Source organism: Zerene cesonia, chromosome 17 (genome assembly GCF_012273895.1).
Source record: "Zerene cesonia ecotype Mississippi chromosome 17, Zerene_cesonia_1.1, whole genome shotgun sequence".
NCBI classification, from domain to species: Eukaryota; Metazoa; Arthropoda; class Insecta; order Lepidoptera; family Pieridae; genus Zerene; species Zerene cesonia.
In genome coordinates, this window is record NC_052118.1 from 6,441,090 (window position 1) to 6,464,669 (window position 23,580).

A 23,580-nucleotide genomic window follows, 5' to 3' on the forward strand; every position below is an offset into this window, starting at 1 on the left:
AGGTAGGTGGCTATTTCCATACGGTTTTCCGTACAATAACACCGCCGTTTCGTATAATTTTTGTTTCACAATAACTTTAGTTTCTTTTCAAATAACGTTCAAACATTAAAATAATGAGCGTTTTATTGTTGAAAATTTAGATATATAAGTTTGCGCTTATTGATTGTTTGCATTTATTTGTTGTTTCGCGTGAAGGATACTTATATTAGTTTGTTTTTCAGATGAGTCCCGGCAAACGGAATTCGTTAGGCGATCAGAACGAATCTCGTCCCACCATCACCATTACTGACATGGACACAGTTCACGAAGAAAATGACAATGACAACGACAGGTAATAAAAACGTTGTTTTACATTTTTTATCATAAGGAACATGAGCTCAGGTCAAAATTCCTCGTCACTTTATGTATATATTAAAAAAGGTTATGACATCGATCCCATTTCTTTATAAAAATGCTGTGTGTAAAAATCTTCTGGCAAAAAGAATGCGTGAGAATATGCAGAATTCCAGAAAATGTAAACCATAAAAAGATTCAATGTTAAAACTTAATTAAAGTTTCTGATATAATGTATTTTCTTTTGAACCTCGCGGCTGCGGCTTATAGCGTATCTTATGAGATCAGTTGCACGCATATCTGCCGGTAGATTAAAGCATTTGTGCGAATTTACTGCAAGTAATATCTTTAATAACATTTATATCAACATTTTGAAGTAAATATTGAAACCAACTTAAACAAAACACTTATTTACCGAATTAAATAAGAAAACATTTATTATTGAAGGAAAATAAATTTTATCGAAAAGCTCCTCAACTTTGTTCTTGTATTATTTAACCATATATATTCAATGGATATAGTGAGTAGCCAACGTAGCTTTGAGGGATTTTTCCAGAAACGATTTCAGAGATTTTGTGCTCAATACTTTTATGTATAGTGTTACACAAATCGGATGCTATACGTTACTTGTAAGTTTTTTGAAATAGTACCAAAAGCATTTAATATATTAAATCATGTTAAATTGGAGGTTAGCAATCAATCTGAAATTGATCTTAACACTTTTAAAGAGAAGACTGTCCGCGTTCGGAGTTATTCAGATATTTTAACATAGTAACAGATTCCCTACGTATATTTTGTGAAAATCAAACCAAACAAAATCGCATCGAAACACGTTATGCAGAATGAAAAGTGTGAATGTGTACAGAGAGATTTCAATGCATAACGGCACGAGCAAAGCTTCGGAAATATTTATGACATTTGATAGACTGCTTTGTGCCGGTTAATACAATCTCTCTGGTTCGTTTCTGTTATGTGTTAAGGTAGCAGTTTAAAAATAATATAAACTGCGGAACACACTATTATTTACCGTTATTTATAGTTGATTTTACGGTTTATTACATTATTATACGGTCTGGTTAACTAGGCAATCGACAGCTCTAGTTACGTGCAATATTGATTTTACTCCGCTTATTAGCAGAAATAAATCATTGAATTGTTGAAACTTTTTAAACAAATTTACGTATCCATATTTTCCTACTAAATATCTACATTCGACTTTCATAACCAATTCCTTTAGGAACATTCCTTATCATTTGAAATAAGCAGAAATTCGAACAATTATAGCTTTTCAACTACACTTAGTACTTCATTTTTATCATTCAAATTTATGACTTATTGTTATTGATTGTAAGTCTGATTTCGACACAAGATACAGTATTGTATGTTCAATTTACTCTACAGCGACGAGTCTTCATATTCTGATGTTACAAGACTGCGGGAACGAACTCGGGCCATGCTGGGCCACGCAGCAGATCCTCTCATACAAAACTCCCACTCGCAACCAAACAGTCGACGAATGTCAAGCGACATCGACGCTAAAGTGGCAGCAAATCTTAACACAAGGTAAAGCTTACAGGAAATATGAGATTTTCTCAACAAAACTAAGCTCTTGAATAAAAGAATATAATACTCTAAAGGTGTAAAGTTCGATTGTTGTATAGGGAACATTGAAATGTATTTACGCATGTTTCTTTTGTAACGAAATGCACTGAGGTAGACGATTCTTTTGATATTTTTGAACGATTTAACATGTACCTGACCTACATGTGGTTATAACCCAACTAGATTAGGTACTTTACGTTTAACATTAGGTATTTAAAAGTTTTCTAAAATTTTGTGTATGTAAACCTTCATCGAGAACTGATTCATAACTACTCTTGTCTTTATACCAGGCGTCCTTCAGCAATCATAGCGGCATTCCGCAGACCGTCACAGGCCCTAGCGCTGTGTGCTGCGACCCAACGCAGGTTCCTCTCAGAGCTGTCACCGCACTCTCGAACCTCTATGGCCTCTACTCACGACGTACCGCCATCTACTGCAGAAATTTTGGGACAGTTAGTATAATGCAGATTATGTAATGGAAGAACATGTATATTAATGAAGCATGCATTGATAAATTCAAGCTGAGCTCACTCTCATAATACTATTCAAAAATATTTTCTATGTAAAAGAAAATTCGACGGCATGATACATTCGTTTTTCATTTAATAAAATCTAATAAACATTTAAAATTATATGAAGAAACACAAAAAAATGAATCCTATGATTTTTGAAAAAATCAACTAACTTGGAACTAATGGTCAAACTGTGAGTGACACTTGAAATGAGATTTTAACTGAACGTATAGAGTTAGTTATAATATATTTTAACGGAAAAGTATTTAGAAATTGTGTTATTCGTAAATGGGTGATATAAATTCTTCTCTCTAAAAACTACTCGTGTAGAGAAAAAAATAATCGCCCTTAATTGACAGAGAATCTACTATAAAGAGTATAAGTCCCAAGCTTATGTCTAGTATAACTATACGTTTTTATCTGTTAAATGCCGTAAGGATTAATGGCATATTTTTAAGTTGACCTATAAATGAAAACGAACAATACACTGCAATTTAAGAAATATAACATTATTTTTAGATTCTCAAGACATTTTTTACAATTGAATGTACAGTAAGTTTTAACAACGATTAAATGTAAACAGACCTTTAATCGAGGGCAGAGAATAGTTCGTTTCGTTCGTCGGATGCACCGAAATGATATGGCTATAAATTTATGTACATTCAAAATAAATTGATCGTCATGGTCTTTACCATGCATAAGAATTCAATCAGACATTTTGAAAAATAGAACAATGTACTGTCATATTTTAGAAATATCGTTGTATTGATGTTATAATGCAGACATCGACGGAAAAACGTCTTTGCGTTGTACTGGCCTCAAAGCAAAGCGCATGTATGCGTCAACACTATTCAAAAGGGCCCTTTATTTGTCAATGGACGGTGTATTTCAATGCCATCGAACGTTACTATCATATCAATGTATTATATAATGTAACAAACTTCAGCGCTTCATTATCAAATGTCAAACAAATCGGTTTCGCTTTCAAGAGAAACACTGTAGTTTGCTGGCAAAATACTTAAATTATACTGTCAATATTCAAACGTGGTAAATATCTCTACAAAAATACGATAAAAATGAATCGTTTGAAATTTTTTATTACTCATCATCAGTATCAAATTAGATTATTGAAATAATAAGATATAATAGACCTACTGATAACTTCACAAAAAAATTTTCGAATAACTTTAATGAATCGAATTCATAATGTATATTAATTCCTTTTGAGACAAATCTTCAACGTAAAATAAAATTTATATGTTTCATGCATATTCTAAGAATTAATTAGAATAAAAAATGTATTGTTTTCCAGCGAAGCTCTCAGTAAGGCGTTGTCGGCACTGTACGCCAAGCTTCTCGTAGTTCTCGGTCTAGCATTTCCTGTGACGGAAGTTATCGCAAATGGTGTCCCAGATGCCTATTACCAGGTAAAATACTTACTATTTTATTTTCCTTTTCATTTTGCAGTATTCAAACGAGAATATCTTTCTAAAGGAACTCATTATTAAGCTTATACATTTTAAAAGTCCATACTTACCTTTGGTTTATATTTCAATTAATAATATTGTGTATTAAGATGATTAGACTAATTACCAATGATTTACACAACAATTTCTTTTCAGGGATTTTATTTATATTTGTATTTAGTGTCATTACTGTTCGTGATATTTCAATATGCGAATATTATGCGTCAGAAAGCGGTAACAATGATAATTCAAGACCACGGTAAGAATTCTATATTTGTTAATATAAAAATCTCAACTGTAGTAATTAGCCGCATTTGCGTAACAAAATGCGACATTAAAAACACATCTCGTTTGCATAATTGCTTCATCCAAGAATATCTTCTTATGTATACAACTAACGTTTTGCTATTTATATCATCGTTAAATAAACGTGCCATTGTTCACATTTATTTTAACCTGAACCTTCATGTTGCAGGTGTAATAGATAAAGATGACAAAAATGGTACGGGAAAAGCGACTCCCAACGAAAAACTAAAACAAAAAGAGACTATTACTAGATACGGAAGTTTCTATTTAAGATTGGGTGCTATTGGTAACTTATTAAAAATAATAGAATGAGCTATATCGATAAACATCTTATCGTAATAATTAATTCATGTTTAATTTTCAGCTTTTGGCATCGGATCTATGGTATACAGCGGACTAGAATTCGGTGAATATTTTGAAATGACGGATAAATGTCGATCCGTTCTTTCGGCCTTAACTCCTGCACTCCGCATGGCATTAACTCTAGCTCAGATGCAGTTTATCTTCCTTACAAATAAAGACATCGAATCCGGCAGTAACAAATTAATTCAGAGATTCGGATTTATGCACATGATAGCAGCGAACCTCTGTGAATGGCTGTATGTTCTCGTAGAGGAAACTAAACACGAAATACATCATCTTGAACATTCTATGATCTCTAAATCAAACAATACCCAAAATTTAACTCCAGACACGCATTGTCGAAGATCTAATATCATGGGTACATTGGTTCAAAACGCTTCACCATTTCTATTTCCATGCACAATTGAGTATTCCCTTATATGCGCTGTTATTTTGTATGAAATGTGGAAAGAGGTATTGCATACTTACATAAATTACTTTATTTCTTAATCGATATGTACATACATTGCACGATAAACTAATGTAGGTAACTAACGAACTCACGATTGCAGGTTAAATGCACACCAGAAGATTTTGAAAAGAAATTTATGTATGTTAAGAATAAATCTCGGAGTAATTCAGTTACGCCTGAAAAAATTTTACAACAATTCGGTAAGTACGTGTTCCTTACTTATATTGCATATTGGGTGAGAGCAAAAACTCAAAACTCAAACCCATTCTTTAAACCAAAGCAGCTAAGTTTTATAAGATTTTTAGTTCATCGTTGTAGTATATTTTAAAAATGTCTTTAAGACCATAAATTATTGCTTCTATGAGCAATCTTGCAACAAACTATAAGTAATATATAACAAAAAAAAAATATGTGTATATACTTGTCAATAAAGAAAAAGGATTTAAAAACATGAAAATATTTTCTTAATTTCTTAGCTGGTATGCTGGGAGTCAGTTCACCCAACGGAAGCCGCAATGCCTTACATCATTTCTCAGTAGATTGCTCACACGCCCACAGAGGGCTATTCGCTGGAATTCTTGTCATAGTCTTAACCATTATATCCCTAATAATGTTCTTCGTATTGGCACATCATAATAATACAGTTACTGTGAGTATGTTATTTATATTCTGTATGTATCAATATAACTGATTTGCAAAAATAAATGCTAATTGTGACAACACACCAATCTCAAAAGCAGCAAGAGCAATAGATCTGATTGTTAAATACCGCATAATACTGTTCACCTTTCCTGATTAAGAACAACACAGAAGAGAATTTAATTTGTTGTAATTAAATCATTTTATTATTCGTTTGTATTACACATCATTTTATTATTCGCAAAAAAACTAATTTTGCGGGGGCATCACACAAATTTCCATCTCCTACACTAGGGGCTGGATGAATTTCCAAAAAAAAAGACAGGCAGGTATTTCTTGCTGATAACAAAGAGTCTATATACTAATTTTTAGCAACTCCTTCCTAACTCGCAAACTACGTAAAGTCCTTTATAAAATTTACCTCTCTTTTAAGGGGTTGGGGTGAGATGTAAAAAAATATATATACACCATATTTATTAGTTAAAATTAGTCCGCATACCAATTTTTAGATTTCTACCTTGTAAATGCTCCAAACAAATATCCACGTCAACTTTGCCGTGAATGAAGACAAAGAAACACACAAACACATTTTCGCATTTATAATATTAAGTAAGAATTTGTCTAATCCCTACATAAATAAATAAATGCGAATATAAATCCGTCTGTCTCTATGCGTCTTCTTTGCGCCAAAACCACTTAACCGATTATTATTAGATTTGATACAATAAAGAAAGGACATACATAGTGTAGTTTTTATGCCAAGAATCCCGCAGAAATGGTTAATACATGGTAAACTATGGGATGGTCTTCTCTTTTGACTACACGGACGGATACACCCCGACCGGAAAGCTAATAAGCACCGAATTAAATACCAGGAGGTATTTAATTGAGAGCTCTTATTCACTTTTAAACGTAATTTAATTTCATGAAAAATCACCGGTTTCGGTACATCATCGTCAGTTTATTTTTATTTGGAAATCTATAACTCTTAAATACAATTACATCAAAATGAAATATCACGGATTAAAATGCCCAGAATAATTTACAGGATGCCATATTCGAAGTGAATATTTGTGAATTGATTTTATATTCGTTATCAATCCTCGCCACGGTAATTGCAATGAAACAAATGAGAGCATTACCTTACAAGAGAAAATCACAAGGTAATTATTTCTGTATTATCTCACTACTATAATCTTAACCTATTACTTCCCTATTAACCATTGGTGTCTGTAACTAAGTTCTTAATTAAAACTTTTGCGTCAAGTAATTTGTATCACAAATACCAGAATGTGTAATTGAACCTTTCTTTATATTTTCTGCTTCAGCTGTTTTAGGCTTGGATACATCTCTCCTAATCCTGGCCCAATCGGGGATGTACGTTTACTGTATGTTCAGTCTGATAGGATGCCATCACACACTCAATAGTTCTAACAGTTCCGGCCTCACAGGATTCTTCTCTGAATTCCTATCCTTGAATCAGGTACCTCAAAAAATATTTTAAAGATTAATATGCATCATGGACATTGGAATTATGTTTAATATATATAACTATATTTAATATTAGCTTTATGGAACCTCAATACTTAACCAAACAATAGACTCTTGTAATCTGTTGGCAAATCAAGTCTTTTTTATTAAAAATATTAAACGACAGACAAAATACTTTTGTCAATTCCTTTTTTTTTCTTTTACAGACTACTTTACAATCATTATTTATAATCGACGCGTGGTGGAGAAGGTGCGCCAACTCTGAACAAAGAAATAACAAACCTGGCCGACAGTTGGTTACATTTCTGCTAGTCGCCAATATGGCCATGTGGACCATCAATACCTTAGAAAAAGTAAGCGTTATCCTAATTGAACGTACGGGACACCGAAATGTTGTTATTCCGAACAGAAGATCGAGCATTTGCTTGAACGCACATTACAAGGAATTACTTTTGGAAACTGAACTGATACCTGTACTGTACCAATCGCTAGAATGTAACATTACACAGAAATGTATAATAATATAATAATCGTAAAAATGCTCACCGACCGACTCAACGACCTTTCTGGAACTTTTTAAAAATGATTAGACTATCTGAATTTCTCTTTTGCAATGAAGCACCTGAAATTGTGAATGTGCCTATAAGGACTCTTAATTTCAGACCTTTTAGTATTTTTATTATATAAAATATGCATTGCTTGATTATGGTCTAGATAGCGTTGTGTGTGTATCATGAGCCCGTACAATAAATGATATCTCATCGTTTCTTTCAGAATCGAGCAGAATTTAGACCAGCTCATCTAGACTTCTATGGACCTTGGGGATGGACTATCATCACGCACGTATCCATGCCACTGGCTATATTCTATCGTTTCCATTCTACTATATGCTTGTTTGAGATCTGGAAGAATTCTTTCAAAAACAAGCCCATTTATTTAAATGTGTGACGTTAAATAAATATGTTTCTATAATAATTTATGTTTTTTATTTATGTAAGCAAATATGCGCCTTTATTTCAGTTATATAAAAGTAAAAAGAAAATTTATCAAAAACATGTGAGACTTATAAGATCTACATACAACAAATTATTAATTGATTAACTCATTTCGCTTATTCTTCGAGCTTAAAGATCACATAATGTTGAGCGTGAAATATTTCCTGACAAAAGTGTAGAGGCCACAGGCTTCACACTATTTGTGTTTTCTGTAGAGCGTGACGTAGCGCTTAACACATCACATACTGTCCTTTGTCACGACAAACAAATAACAATACACTGCTAATTGTTTGCATTTACTCTACGGCTACATAATTACTTCATGTGTTCATTTCATTTGAAAAATCCAATCTCTCATATTTCGGTTGTTAATATAATTTTAAAGACCGTAATTAAAATTAACAAAGTGATAATTCATGACTCGTTTTGTTTGTTGTTGGTATAAGTTACTATATAGCTCAAAGCTTTGGCATGCAAAATTGTTGTGAAATAACCTAAAAGTGTTTCTACATTCTATTCTCTTGCATCATTTTGGAGCTTAATGTCTAAACTTAGTCAGATAGTCTGAGAACCAAAGAATTAAAACCTACATATATGCACTAATATTCTATTATGCGAGAATTATTGAAAAGACATATAAAATGCCTTCATACTCGTAGAATGCTCCCTAAATGTTGACACAAGCTTTAAAACGATGACACTATCAAGTGTTTTAAGGATTACTGGATTAAAACGTCACGACGTCACTTTTTGTTCTTTGATTCAGTGTTTATCAGCGCAGCTAATACATTGTACTGAAACCTTTTGTACTCACTATCTTGTCGTATCACAAACATTTAAAGTGTGGTGATAATGTTTTGGAAAATCCACGGTACCTACGTCACAACAATATAATTTGAAATTTGCTTCAATATATTCTAAGTTAAATAAAATATGGATAGTATTATTCTGGAGGATGAAGAGTGGTAAGTAGAAATGAAAATTTATTATGATAATTGTGTGTTGACGTAGCCTGTAAAGTGTGGTGTGTTTAAGAAGTAATAAGTTGAACCTGGAATACATATTTTAGGACGGGAGATTGTAGATTTGTGTGCTACAGACATCGACATCAGTACCTTCCCCATTCTATACGACAACCGTCTACAAGCTTAGAGAGAAAAATACAGCATAATAGGTAAATTGCCAAAGTATTAACTATCATTCTGTTGTATTCGCGGCCTTTATAATTTTATATACGAATATTTATAACCTTGTTTCATTCACATGAATTTTTTTTAGCTGAACTACTTTCTTGAAGCCTATGCCATGAAACAAGCATAACTGAATTCTGAGAAAATGAAAAAGCGTTTTATACATTACAATCCATTTTATTACGCTTTTAGAAAACTTATTTTCTATAAAGTTATTAGAAAAGTTAGCAAAAATAGTAGTTAGTAAAAGTTAGTCTTATCGCTTTGACAAATGTATGAATACTAAACGTTACTTACCATAACCGAGTAAAGAACAACGTAAATTAATCCTTATCTGACTGTACATTAGATGCAAAAATATTTACTTCATTATTAGATTTTCATTCCAAATTATTCAGTCCAATCATATGAAATAAGGTTATAATTCTATCTCCTTATAAATCTAAAATACGATATTTCACTACACAGCAAGCTCCATACAACACAAAAATGGTTATGCCCGTGTTACAAAATCGTTTAACTTATTCAGCGTTTAAATTAAAATGCATCTACTGAAAAATAAACGAAGAGTTAAAATTTTCTCATCAATTAAATAGAAGCAAAGGTTGATCGAGCAAGACCAAGGATAGCTTAGAGGTAGACATCTAATTAAGCGCGTAGTGTTGGAGATAAGGAGAGTGAGGGGGGCCGCAGCTCGTTAGGAGGACCGTCTGAATGTGACACCGGCCGCGCTAATTATTATTTAGCTTTAAATCTAAATAAATCCAGACATACACAAGCAGAGAACGCAGAGAACGCAGATTGCACGCGAATAAAACTTAGAACTTTCCTTACCTTACCCTATGAAAAATATTGCTTCTTAGAATTAATAGACCCATATTTTTATATTGTACTATACAGAATACAAATTCGTTTATAGTATAAAATAAATAAAGTATAAAGTTACAGTCACAAAGTTTTTACAAAAAACTTAAAAATTCAGTTTTATATAAAAGTATATATCTAAGTTAATAATGAATTTCTTTTGGTATCTCATTGTAAGTATTGTACCTTTTCTTATTCAACATAATCGAAATAACCTTCCGAATATGATATGAAGGATTTCCGTTCATGCTAAATTTGTCATTTATAATAAGGTAAATTATTTTAATATCAAGCATTAGGTTGATGAAAATTATAACATGAACAGTATTTAATTTAGATGATTGTTTTACGTCGGACACATCACTACTGATGACAATCTGTCAACGAATCTTCTAACATGATTCACACCAACATAGGAATGACTATTATATACGTGACTTGTATGAAAAAAATCCTATCTAGCAAATCTATCGATTGATTATAAAAGCAAACCTAGTACTCATTGCAAATATAAGTAAGAATTGTCCTGTTTAAACCACTTCACACCCTGAAGCCTTATTATAAATTATCAAGAACTAATTCTTAACACATACGTATTTGCAGCTAGCACACTAATGACGTGTTTTACTGTATACAGTCCAACACTGGCATCACATGTATTCACATCTCTGCCAATTTAATTTTCAAAGAACGGTTTTAAATATACAGCAACGTATATACGTGACTTTTATATTAAGTTTATTAAATACATCAGAAACAAAAACTCTCCGTGTAAATAAAAACCGGTTTTATCGATATATGCGATAAATGATGGCGAAAAATAAAGAGAAATCCAATCAAAATATAGGCAAGGATTGGCGGGAAAGATCTGAACCGTTGGTGGCTGTACCTGAAGATGAAAGGTGAGTCTGCGAGCGCTTCATTAAAACCACTATTAGTCGATAAACGGTCTTTGGAATAAAACAACGTCTTACTTTAACGTTTCCGCTCAGTCGTGTATAATTAATATGTTCTATACTTTTAATGATCTTATGTAATTTAAATTTGCAAAAATATATTGAAGGAATACATTTAAATTCACTAATGATAAGAGACATCTATTTGTCAACTTTGAAATTGGTTGAAAATGTGATTAAAACAGAAGTACTTAGAAACATTGTTATAAGTATATATATAATGTAATATATAAAATTCTCGTGTCACATTTTTCGTTGCCATACTCCTCCGAAACGGCTTGACCGATTTTGATGAAATTTTTTGTGCTTATCCGGTATCTAAGAGAATCGGCCAAATAAATATCTACAAATACCAAAATAATGAATTTAGTTTTTATTTTTATACCTGTTAAAGCTTTCAATCTAGATTATTACAATATAGCAAAATCTTTATTTATACTGCATATTATATTTTTTACGTTATTAAGTGTATCTTGTTTTATTTTGTACAAAATGTTAATTAAAAAAAAATCTAATCCCTAAAAATGAATGAGCGCAAATTCAAGATACGAGTACTAAGCCGGTAAACGATGTAAATTCAAAGTTATCTTAAAAAAAGTTGAAAGCTTTTACCCAAAACAGTGAATTTTTTTAAAGTTTATACAACTAAAATTAAAATACGTGATCATATCTATGATAAATTAACGCCTAAACAACAATAATATTTTAAACATTTTGGATAATACGTACCTCTTACTTGGAAAGTATGCTATAAAATACTTGCAATAATATTTTTCAGAGAGCATCCACCACATTACTTGCCCCGGCTAAGTGTAGTACTACCAGGTAGTACAAGCACTAGTTCTGACCAGATACCCGTGCTTCCACGCCGACCACAATTGTCACATGGAGAGTAAGTAAATATTCAAGAACAAAACGGTGGCTCTAAAGAATTTAGGCAATATTTTATAAGGTCCGGCCAACCAAAAGTATTTTAATTACCTTCTATTTTTTTTTTTTTTGCTAAATTACTGGTCTGCCCTTTCTAAGCTACGGCACTGATATGAGTTTTTAAGAGTTTGTAACTAAATAACGTTGAATTTGAAAATCTCACAATAATTTGAAAAGTAATACAAAATATACCAATGTAAAGTTCATCATCATGTATTCCAAAAGAGGATATAGACCTTACATACATTCCACATTGTTACGTAATTACCGCTCATATTTCAAATCCATCGCTATGCAATTAAATTATCCAGACATCGGTTAATATGCTACAATCTACACACAATACTGATTCTAATTTACTAAAATTCACCGGTCGTTATGTTTTGCAACAATTGGCTAATTAGTTCAATATCTCATTTAATTTCAGCGAATCAATGACGGTTGTGCTGTCTGCATTTTATGCGAAGTTATTAATAGTTTTAGGATTAGCTCTACCAATCACGAGTACTATTCAAAATGAACTATACACTAACATTACGTCAGACGTAAGTATTACTTATTAGGTATCTTTTAAAGCACTAGACTTTAGTTAAAAAAGGGGTGCTGTTACCACAGCAGGGTTAGCAATAAAAAGTTTTAATCTAAAAATTTTCGATGACTTAAATTGTGAATCATATGTAGAAAGCCATTTAATATCTAGATAAGCTCATCACAATTTTTAATGGTAAATTAATTTGTAGAAACAAAACTTCGATCAAGATTGTACAAAAACAAAATTCTCAGTTTTGTATAATGTTTCCTTTCTGAAATACCTTCGTATTTAGCACGATTCGTTACTGTATAAAATTGATGATGATGGTGATGTTTGTTCCAGATATTTACTATGTATTTGTACATCACAAGTATGCTTTTTTTAGCGTACACCTTCTATCATCTTCGTATTACTAAAAATGGACGAGAAGGTAGGTAGGAATTTATACTTTTAACTTATATTGTAAAAAACGAAAAAAAATAATAAAATTGCGCGCCTGGAGAGCAAGTGTTGCATTCAATCGTATTTCGGTATACAGGAAAAAACCTTTTTTCAAACATATACTTAACAAGCATAATTTTATTACTTGTTGTATCAACTATAATAATTATAAATATTTCCGCTTGGTAACGAACAATATAAATTAAGGGTTAATTTTTGATCAGAAAAAATGCCACTTAAAATATGCATCCTGAGAAACTATATTTATTTATTTCCCAAAACTATTGACGACTAAAAATCCTTTGATTTTTATTTATTTATGTTATAGAGATATGAAAATATTGTAAATTTTCAATTCATATTTAATTTCCTTACAGATAGCATAAAACGGATAAGATACGGGAGTTTCTACCTGCACATGGGAGTGGCGGGTTTTAGCGTGGGGTCCATAATTTACTCGTGCCTACAATTTGGCGAATACTTTGATCTCTCAGGCGACTGTCAGCTGATCATCGTTGCTTTAAAACCAGCACTTCGCATACTCTTCATGATTGCCCAAACAATATTTATTTTTTCTTATACAGACGTAAGTTTTCGATTGGAATACAAGAAACGTAATCCAATAACATATTTTTAACTATTGTTTGTTTGTGATTTTATTGAGCTATATAGGAGTATACGGTACAAATATAGTTATAGGAACAAACACCAACTTTAAAAATAGCTTCTTAATACATGAACCATCTTCGTGAAATCAAGTGTACGATCTCAATTTATACGTGTTAAATGGTTTAACACGATAATTTAAATACATATCCATACATTGTTAAATATTTATATTTTTAATATAAATAATGTAGCTTCTCCTATATATCGCAATCGACACGACACTAAAAGTATAACTACCTATTTACTTAATCAGCATAGTGATTAAACAATTGGAACAAAAACGAGAAAAAACTACTCACTATCACTACATTGTATAAAACAAAGTCGCTTTCTTCCGTCTGTGTGTCTGTATGCTTAGATCTTTAATAGATAGAGTGATTCAAGAGAAACGTTTATAAGTATAATAAGATAGAAAAAAGGGGGGATGAAGGAGTTTCACTCCTAATTTAACGCATACGAAGCTGCGGGCAAAAAATAAGCTTATAATATTTAGAAGGATTAGGTACTCAATTTCATTTATTTTATTCGACTGATATTATATAAAATAAATCCCAAATCCACATACACATAACATATGACAATAATTATATATCTTGGAAATGACACCGGCGGTTCATGTAAAGTTTCTATTGTTTATTTTTTTCTAGATCTTAGATCCTATGCGTGGAGTAGTGTTAGACAGATTTGGTTTAATGCACCTTATAGCCACTAATGTCTGTGAGTGGCTTAATGTTGTCATCCAAGAAACAAGAGACGATATTGTAGCTGTAGCCTACGACCGTCCCGCACTACTACGCTACACAAATATATCTGGACCATCCAAAGTCATTGTTACAGAAGATCTATTTAACGACACTTCCATGGAAAATTTGGAAAACGTTAGAGACCTTAATGTCACTGAAATCATTCATGCCAATATTACTGCTACGATAGAAGCCTGGACATGCAACGTGTCTGATATGATTACACCGTTAATACGCTCTATGAATCCATACTTAAGGCCTTGTGGAGTGGAGTATAGCTTATTGTGCTCTATAATAATAGCGGTTATTTGGAATGACATATGTACTGTACCAGGATCGGTGAGTTAGGTTATATTTTCAAGTATACCCAATTCAAAATGAGTGTACTGCGCAGATACTGTATTTCTGAAGCGTAATGAAATGTATATAAGGTGCATTAAGTGGGAAAAACCAATAATATATACTTCATATTTAAACTCAAACATAGACATTCATTCGTTCAATTAGATATGTAAAGAAATATAAAAAAAATAAAAAAAAAATATATAAAATAGACATCTTATGAAAAGAATACACAGTAATATTTGTTAACTGGTCGATATTTCAAATGGATATTATATTTAATTTTCTAAAACAAGATAAAACACAATCGGGTATGATGTAATCATGAGAAGTCTACAGTTTCTAACAAACCTGTAGTACATTGTAGAGCTCGCTTTAAATACAAGTTGGGAGAATAAACTTTGCACACTATATTTTTTAATATTTATAATTTGAGCACAAAATTACCTAAGAGTTACATTAGAAGTTGGTAAACATTTTCAGAAATCGTCCAAATCTCCATATACAAGCAACCAAGCTAAAGATGAGAATCGATGTTGTGGCAGAGTTAAGTCAAACTCTCACTTCTCTGTGGACTGTGGAAGTGCGCATAAGGGTCTATTTATGGGAGTCGCTGTGCTGGCCGGCACTATAGTTAGCCTAATGCTCTTCAATGGACTGTTCCAAAAAGAAAACCACATTGAACTTGCATTGCTACAAGTAAGCTTTTAAAATTTTATTTCATTTTAAACCATTACAAATTTAGCATTACTATTAACAAAAAATATAGTAAAATAGGAAAAAAACGTACAAAAAATATATATACCTAATATTTTTTCCTTTTTTATAGATAAGCGTTATAGTATTAAACGGTAACAAAGTTAATACATAAATGGTACTTAAATTTAATTGAGCAATTTGCTTTTTTAACTAGATAAACATATGGGAAACTATACTCTTTGTCCTCATGACCCTTTCCTCCGGGGCATGTCTTCACCGAATGCGCGCCCTCACTCTTCGTCGAATGACGTCTGCAATGCCTTTAGAACATGCTCTGTTGCTGATCACTCAGTGTGGAGTATATCTATACTACTTATTTCAAATAATTGGTGCTGGATTTCATTTGCATCGATTCCCAGAATCAAGAAGAGCTACCAGGTGAGTTAAATTGACACCTTAATATGCATAGCTTAGACTTTTAATATCTGTGCATAATTTATACATGTATTAACACTCGTAAATAAAATTGGCAGGATAATATCACCTCTTTGTGCTGTGATACAAAGTTCATGTCAAACACTTCTGGTCTTGGACGCTTGGTCGCGGCGCTGCGCTAGCGGTAAAGACCGACCTGGTCGCCAGCTTGTGACCTTCCTACTCGTTGGAAACTTTGCACTCTGGCTTCTAAATCGGGTAAAAAATGCAAGAGCTGAATTTCATCCACTGCAGGTTAGAAAATAAATGTATACATATCTAAATAGACTAATAAAGTACAAGTTATTTATAAATAAAGTTATCTCGAATATAGCAACGACGAAAGTCATGTTTAATGTTTTTATTTTGTATTAATATTTTTTTAGATGCAGTTCTATGGAGTATGGGCATGGACACTCATCACTCATGTTTCTGTGCCATTATTAGTTTGCTACAGATTTCAAGCAACCGTGTGTTTTTATGAAATATGGAAGAATTCTTATAAAAGAAAAAAAATTAATGGTGATGGTTTTGAGGAAGAAATGGAATTAAAAAATCATGCAGCATAAATCAAATATTTTATTTGAAATACGACTTACATTACTCAGCAGCATCCCTTATCCCTTAAATACATATCTGCACTACCATACCTAAAATATTGCAGATATGTAGCTTAACACAACTACAATTTAAAATTTCAATATTTAGTAATCATAGTGAAACTGAGTTATCTACCTACATAGATAGAATAGATTAACCAAACCTTATCATGAAATTCTACTGTCTTTGGTCTTTTCTTAACGTCAACTGTCATTGTCATTCATTATCCGTCAGGCGTCAACTGCACAAAAAAATTACAGAAAATCGCAGTTCATAACAATTTTTATAATTTTTGACAAAAAAGTAAGGTAATCAGCAAATAATTATGGCATCGGCAATGGATGTCGACGAAGAAGAAGTCGAAATGGCGTCTTCCAGCAGTGGTAAAGGAGATAAAAAAAGATTCGAAGTGAAAAAGGTTTATCCATTTACGCTAACTCATCCTTTCTTATTGTACATAAAATAATATTTATTGGTGTATAATTCTTGTAAAAATTTGTATTGAATTCAATCACCCGATTTCATTTATTTTTCAGTGGAATGCCGTCGCTCTGTGGGCATGGGGTATGTATATGAGTGTATATAAACAATCATAACCTACAATATTATGACAGTAAAACAAAGAATGTGTAATAACTTCGTTTTATTGCTTTAGGGCATTAATTTAGAATTTCAAAATGTCATAAGTACTTTTTCAGTTTAACCGAGCTTGTCATGAAGCATTTTGTGAAGATTATGTTTTGTTTTAGATATTGTGGTGGACAACTGTGCTATTTGCCGAAACCACATAATGGATCTTTGCATAGAGTGTCAAGCAAACCAAGCATCTGCCACCAGTGAAGAATGTACAGTTGCTTGGGGAGTGTGTAATGTAAGCAATTGTTGTTTTTATTTTTTGTTTCTTTATATTTATAATTTATATGTTCATAAATATTTGTTTAACTCAAAATATCTTTGAATAGGTGTATTAAAAATATTGGTTCTAATGAAATTTTATATTTCAGCATGCATTCCATTTTCACTGCATCTCTCGCTGGCTCAAAACAAGACAAGTTTGCCCATTAGACAACAGAGAATGGGAGTTCCAAAAGTAAGTATACTGCTTAATAATTGAAAAATGTTTTTTTTATATACTCTTAAGAATAATTTCTTCATACTTCTACACTTAGCTCTTTCTCAAAATTTACCATTGATAAAATATTTTGTTTTTCAGGTATGGACATTAACAACCTCAAGAATGTCAGAAGAAACCACTTTTTAACACTAATGAACATGTCATAATGCATTAAGATTCCAATAAATTTACTTCAAGTACAACAATCTCATTATTGCTTGTAAAACTAAATTGTAATAAAATAAAAATGTTATTGGTGAATAAAAAATAGCAAATATTCAGCCTGATACGTAATATTTATTTTTAAAGTACATAACTCTGTACACTTACACATCCAGACTGATAAATAATTACATATCTATAATTATATTAGGTTCCTGCAGCTGTGTGCACCAAACATTGTTCCAGGTTAATTTCTACCCTTAATAATACACAGACATGTGACAATGTCTAAAACAACACTTTTTATTGATGAAAATCACAGTTAAGGCAGTTGAATGTAAACACTTAATACTATTGCCATTCCATCCGAAAAAAAAATCACAATACATTGGGATTTGAGGCATTTAATTACATATTAATGAAAGTAATGTCCTATAAAATAATTGCTCTCCTGTTGCCAAGTAGCAATTGATTACAATTGATTTCTTATATAATTATTCTATTCCTTTAGGGAATATCACAAAAGCTAATTCCATTTAAGTTTACCACTAGCTAATAGAATTTACATTTATACATTGCCAACAATTAAATTTTATTGTAAATGATGCGCATCACAGGAGTTTTAAAATCATCTATTTTATTAAATCAACAGAAACATTATGTAATAAAAGAGGAAGTTATATTTGCGGCCTTTCTAAATTATTTTTCTTGATAAAAGATACCCACCCTTACAGGAGCTTTTCTCTGTAATGTGATAGTTATATCAACATTAAGACAATCTTAAAACTCAATAAAACGTAAAAATTTGTACAATTACTGAAGCTGACAGATAAGATGTATAAAATGTTTGCTTTGCCAGGAAATGCATAGCAGCTTCAAAGATTGTTAACGAGTCCAGCATCACTGACAAGTCAAGTGTTCTTATAACACCGATAAGATGAAATAGTATTTAAGTGTTATTACATCAATTGGCAAGTATACTTAGCATACAGCGCGTGATTAAGCTGAATGCGACAAAGACGTATCGAGAGGAAAATATTGATTAGATTACTGAGCCATCGCAAACAGTCAAGTCAAATGTGTACAAAGAACTTATTAAATAATTTGAACTAATACGCCATAAATAGTCAAGAGCCGTTCTAAAATATGTTGTTTACGAATTTTTCAGTGTCAAATTAATTTCATATATAAAACAAATATTGTCCACAAAGGCAACATTTATAATATTTGTTACCAATCCAACTTATTGACATAATTATAGTCATTTAATTGCTTTAAAGTTAAAATCAATATAAGTTGTCAGTCAGTTATTAAACATAAATCGTGAAGTGTTTGAGATGTTCTATGATCTGCAAATATAGCTTTGTTATTGGAATGATCTATAAAAAAACGAACAATGTCATTTAAAAATAACTACATACTTTTAAACTTGGTGCTATGGATTCAGTGAAGTTGCTTATTTTTTCCTAGCGCACCATTTACTTGAACATTTATTTATAATGCAGTTTGCTATTCATTATTTACATTTACGGTCGGAATTACAAGATATTAAAATTTTTGATTTGCGACAAACAAATTATTTGGTCCTGGTCACTTCAAAATCTAGATACTAAAATAACTCTTTAACAATCAACCATCACAACATCCAATTTTGTGAGTTTAAAATGTCATTATAATAAAATATTCAGCTAATGTCCAAATATGTTAATTTTTAAATAAAACAATAACTATACATATATGTACACATTTATATACCCTGCACTGGTGTCTTATATAAGAAAGAAACACTAATTATTTATTTGATCAGTATGGAGAATAAACCAGGACCTAATTGAAAAGAAGTAATTCCGACAATTTTACAATGCTAAGTTGCATTCATTAACATTATTTTATACAAAATACTTTAATTTACATGATCTAATCCACTACAAATATTTAATTTGATCATAACATTCAGAAAAATGTTACTATAATGTATGTGTTTATGGAATGAAGTGAATGAGTAATACAATAGAAAACTGGTTATTTGTAACTTCTTAGTTGATGGAATATAAAGTATCATCTTAACAGCTCTGTGGTCTATGGCCAGCCATTTCACAACTAGGACTTAAGTGACAATCATAGCTACACTCAAAATAAAGGATTATAATTTGTAATAACAACTTCAACATATTTTCAAATACATGCTGTTGCATAAAAATTTTGTGTCAATGAGTGATGATTTTATCAGTAACATATTTTATGGAATTAAAATAATAATAAATAATGCCTATCACACATTTGAGTCCAAACCTCACATTAAATAAATACTATGTAACATAATCCTAGTCAGTTGAGATAATTAAACTAATAATTGAATATAAAGCGGTGGAAATATAACAATAAGGTAGTTGAGGCTGTCAGTCTGCCGTGATGGCAGTGGGTAAGTCAATAGTACGACTTTCATTTCCAAATATTAACCTTAAGCGTTTCATAGGAGGCAGAGGACGGATAGGACTATGTTTACGATGTCGTTCTTTGGACCGACGTCGTTTCTTAATTCGCCGCGCCGTTTCTGGGTCAACACCCTCCAGTCGCAATACTTCATATTCAGGCTGTTCTGTTGTACTACCACAATCCATTACTTCCTCTACAACTGGGCTTCTCTTCACACGCAGGGTCAATTTTAAACCTCTTCGTGGAGGAGTACATGGACAGTCACTGCTCTTATCTGCATTACTTGCAATCCATGGAGGGCCAGACTCTGACTCCTTTTTTATTTCATCAGTCCTATTTATATTTAATACATCCGGTTTTCGATGTTTGTTACTATTATTATCATTAGAATCAATTGGTTTAACATTTTCTCTAAAGTCACACATTTCACTTTTAACACACTCTTCATCTTTGCTACAGTCATTTGTTTCAACTTTTTCCCCGACATCAGAATCATCTATTTTCACTGGAGTGCATGCTTCACTTTTTTCTAGTAGAGATTCCTTAGTATCACATTCACTCTCTAGTCCTATAGGCTCAGCTTTGCAAACATTCACAGGATTTGTTTCCGTCTCACATTCCATCTTTTGATTATCTAAAGGTTCAACTTTTATGTGCTTGTTTTCTTCTAATGTAGGCAAATCAGGTTCAGTTTTAGGAGCCATATGATTTGTTGAAATCTTAGCCTCTGTGCTGCTTTTAGAATTGCTTCTGGTTTTGGAACAGGTTGATTGAGATCCTGTATCTATCAGACGTTTATGACTTCTTAAAACTATACCAGAGTGAGAATCATTACTGCTGCGTGAACTAGTTATACTACAACATCGAGAAAATGAATTCTGACTTTGAGATGTAGCAGTGTGAGCTGTTGTTCCATTTATTGCTCGACCACTATCTCTACGCCGTCTCAATCTCTCACTTCTGCTAGATACAGATGATTCCCTACTGCCTTGAGTGTCTTTTTGTTCTGAACCATCTACTACATCAGCAATGCAGCCTTGTGCAATTAAAAGTTCAGCATCATACTTTGTCAAACCCTTTTGCTTCATTTCTTTCATACTTAATGGGGATACAATGTTAGATACTTGTCGACTGGCTATTCGAGGTTTTTCATTATTTTTACTATTTATGGATTTTTGTATAAGTTTTGCTTTAGTTCTATTAATTCTATTGTCAGTTTCTCTAAACCTATACCTTGTAGCTTGTTCATCATTGTGTGCATTCTGAACAGAAAATGCACCTTTACCCCTTCTTTCGCAAGTCTCACATTCACAGTAACAATTTCCATTTCCAAAAAAGTCTTCTCCATAATAACAAGTTATCTCTTCACCAACTTCAATATCCCTCAAAACTCTAACAAATGCTTTGCCTCGATCAGTTGCTTCAAATGTGCAAGTGGGCCTACAATCATGGTTAATGTAAGCAGCAGGACCTAACCACAACTGTGCACAATTTTTTCGGCAACTATACATTACTGAAAAATCATTTTTTCCTGGATGTAACAGTTGCTTTTCTTCTTCTTCTGTCATTTCAGCTATACAACCAACTAAAAAATCTATTCTCTCATGCTTGTAAAATTTCTTAGTCGTAGAAATTTTAGCTCCTACACGCCCCTCCATTGAATACCTATAGCAAGGTTCAATAACAAAGCCAGCTTTCTTATCAAATATCCTTAAGTAGCGATATATCTGGAAAAGTATAAAGTAAGATACATTAAAATGAGTTTTATTTGATAAAAGTAATACATTATAAAGTTTTCATTAAATGTTTTAAATACTAACATGTTCTCTTAATTTATTCTGTTGGTGTTTATTTTTACTAAAGTGCCTTGGCATCCACTCCCCATTAGCTAATTTCGAATATGCCTTATTATAATCTTGTGTTTGAATGAACTCCTTGATAATGTTCTTTAATTCTTCTTTATTCGTTTTCAAAGGCCTATAACGAATATTCATTTTATGTGTTGTAAAACCAAGGTATGGGTCCACTATGAGCGCCGTTGCCAAATCATCATACTCGGACAGCTCGCGAGGTGTCATACCCATTGGCTGCATCTTGTGGAGCGCTTGCCTCCCTGGATATGAAGTTGATCCAACAACCATTCTGAACACCTAAACAAAGACGCCAAGTTTGAAAGAAATCGAAAAGGAAATTTCTACTACGGACTTAACTATTACGGTTGATAATCTTTAAGTCACAAATTAGCTTATACATTATAGAGGAATAATACAACACATTTATGGAAATTAGGCCTTTTTGAGAAAAACAAAATTATAAAAGCACAAACATGGCGGCCGAGCATCAAACACAAAATCCGACACGTCAAATATCTTTCTTAATTATTTATTGTATTATTAAGATGAAATGAAATATACATAAAACACAATAAAGAAGCACAAATTCTTTATTGAGAGACACTCACTTAACTTATTAAAATTACTTAAATATCATGATTATATCCATCAATAAATCCATTAACATAACACTTCGCGATGCAACTATTTGAGAATAAGGTTATTTTGGTTTTCTTACAAAATCAAAAAAAGAAAGTTTTTAACTGTTTATTTTGCTTCATTATATAAACAAGAATAAATCTGTTTTTTAACTGAAAAACTCAAAAGAACTCTGAAAAACAACCATGTTTTCGTTCACTTCATTCATATAATGATAGCATTTACAATACGCAAGTGGTAACTCCATAAATGCATATATGTGATTAATTTTGAAAACATTTGTCCTAATTTTATTGTTTAAAAATAATCAAGGAAATGTGTTATTTCAAAATCAAAACTTGTTGTTGGAATGTATACTGTAATGAATAACATTTTTAGATTTTCTCCGTAAATGCACAGTTACAGTTTTCAAAACGAAATTCATACACATGGCAATAAACTTGCTTATGATTAAATTAAATTTAATTTTAAGAGCCAGACTGTTTTAAATTATAATAAGATTAATTTAAGCTCAAGAAAACATTTCTGTGTAAATAGCGCACGTATTTACTAAATTTCAAAAAATTCTAATGGTTTTTAAAAGATTATGTTGTTGTATCTGTGTTAGATTGAATGTTCATTATATACCGACTTATAGCAATTGTTTAAACGAAAATGAACGATTACAAACTATTTAAGTATATTTTCAGTTGGGCTTTATATGGAGGATTTTTGAGTTGAGAAAGATGGCTACGATTAAGGTCGTTTGATTAAATTCAACACACATATGTGTTTATAA

At 31.7% G+C, this 23,580-nt stretch overlaps 4 protein-coding genes across 5 annotated transcripts; 3 read left to right on the top strand and 1 right to left on the bottom strand.

Annotated features, from left to right (window-relative positions):
* Nucleotides 1-221: 221 nt before the first annotated feature.
* Nucleotides 222-8,111, top strand: LOC119833469 (proton channel OtopLc-like). Its single transcript, XM_038357485.1, has 13 exons — nt 222-331; nt 1,735-1,896; nt 2,226-2,387; nt 3,760-3,874; nt 4,070-4,172; nt 4,398-4,505; nt 4,584-5,035; nt 5,134-5,233; nt 5,510-5,682; nt 6,721-6,835; nt 7,001-7,155; nt 7,370-7,516; nt 7,938-8,111. Exons 1-13 carry the CDS (start codon nt 222-224, stop codon nt 8,109-8,111), a joined length of 2,076 nt encoding a protein of 691 aa, XP_038213413.1.
* Nucleotides 8,112-9,091: 980 nt separating this feature from the next.
* LOC119833378 (proton channel OtopLc-like) lies at nt 9,092-16,567 on the top strand. The gene is made up of 11 exons (XM_038357365.1): nt 9,092-9,123; nt 9,228-9,332; nt 11,947-12,060; nt 12,526-12,643; nt 12,973-13,060; nt 13,449-13,657; nt 14,388-14,822; nt 15,309-15,524; nt 15,739-15,962; nt 16,058-16,253; nt 16,385-16,567. Exons 1-11 carry the CDS (start codon nt 9,092-9,094, stop codon nt 16,565-16,567), a joined length of 1,920 nt encoding a protein of 639 aa, XP_038213293.1.
* Nucleotides 16,568-16,793: 226 nt separating this feature from the next.
* On the top strand, nt 16,794-17,915 carry LOC119833226 (RING-box protein 1A). Its single transcript, XM_038357150.1, has 5 exons — nt 16,794-17,016; nt 17,135-17,162; nt 17,348-17,469; nt 17,603-17,688; nt 17,812-17,915. Exons 1-5 carry the CDS (start codon nt 16,924-16,926, stop codon nt 17,822-17,824), a joined length of 342 nt encoding a protein of 113 aa, XP_038213078.1. The 5' UTR covers nt 16,794-16,923; the 3' UTR covers nt 17,825-17,915.
* A 257-nt stretch (nt 17,916-18,172) lies between these two features.
* Nucleotides 18,173-23,030, bottom strand: LOC119833224 (histone-lysine N-methyltransferase KMT5B). Of its 2 annotated transcripts, XM_038357148.1 has the most exons (3): nt 22,772-23,030; nt 22,131-22,460; nt 18,173-22,037 (listed from the first exon to the last, which is right to left on the bottom strand). In XM_038357148.1, exons 2-3 carry the CDS (start codon nt 22,449-22,451, stop codon nt 20,274-20,276), a joined length of 2,085 nt encoding a protein of 694 aa, XP_038213076.1. In that variant the 5' UTR covers nt 22,452-22,460; nt 22,772-23,030; the 3' UTR covers nt 18,173-20,273. The 2 variants fall into 2 exon arrangements, with proteins under 2 accessions (XP_038213076.1, XP_038213077.1); XM_038357149.1 differs by lacking the exon at nt 22,772-23,030 and having other exon boundaries at nt 22,131-22,685.
* Between the last annotated feature and the right edge of the window lie 550 nt (nt 23,031-23,580).

Excerpts from the sequence above, each read along its gene's own strand:
- LOC119833226 (XM_038357150.1), top strand. The coding sequence starts at position 16,924 with ATGGCATCGGCAATGGATGTCGACGAAGAAGAAGTCGAAATGGCGTCT. Across the intron at positions 17,017-17,134 it reads AAAGATTCGAAGTGAAAAAG|TGGAATGCCGTCGCTCTGTG; the intron begins GTTTATCCATTT and ends TTTATTTTTCAG. Across the intron at positions 17,470-17,602 it reads TTGCTTGGGGAGTGTGTAAT|CATGCATTCCATTTTCACTG; the intron begins GTAAGCAATTGT and ends TTTATATTTCAG.
- LOC119833469 (XM_038357485.1), top strand. The coding sequence starts at position 222 with ATGAGTCCCGGCAAACGGAATTCGTTAGGCGATCAGAACGAATCTCGT. Across the intron at positions 3,875-4,069 it reads TCCCAGATGCCTATTACCAG|GGATTTTATTTATATTTGTA; the intron begins GTAAAATACTTA and ends ATTTCTTTTCAG. Across the intron at positions 4,173-4,397 it reads AATGATAATTCAAGACCACG|ATAAAGATGACAAAAATGGT; the intron begins GTAAGAATTCTA and ends CAGGTGTAATAG.
- LOC119833378 (XM_038357365.1), top strand. The coding sequence starts at position 9,092 with ATGGATAGTATTATTCTGGAGGATGAAGAGTG. Across the intron at positions 9,124-9,227 it reads ATTCTGGAGGATGAAGAGTG|GACGGGAGATTGTAGATTTG; the intron begins GTAAGTAGAAAT and ends TACATATTTTAG. Across the intron at positions 12,061-12,525 it reads CCACAATTGTCACATGGAGA|CGAATCAATGACGGTTGTGC; the intron begins GTAAGTAAATAT and ends ATTTAATTTCAG.
- LOC119833224 (XM_038357148.1), bottom strand. The coding sequence starts at position 22,451 with ATGGTTGTTGGATCAACTTCATATCCAGGGAGGCAAGCGCTCCACAAG. Across the intron at positions 22,038-22,130 it reads AGAATAAATTAAGAGAACAT|ATATATCGCTACTTAAGGAT; the intron begins GTTAGTATTTAA and ends ATACTTTTCCAG.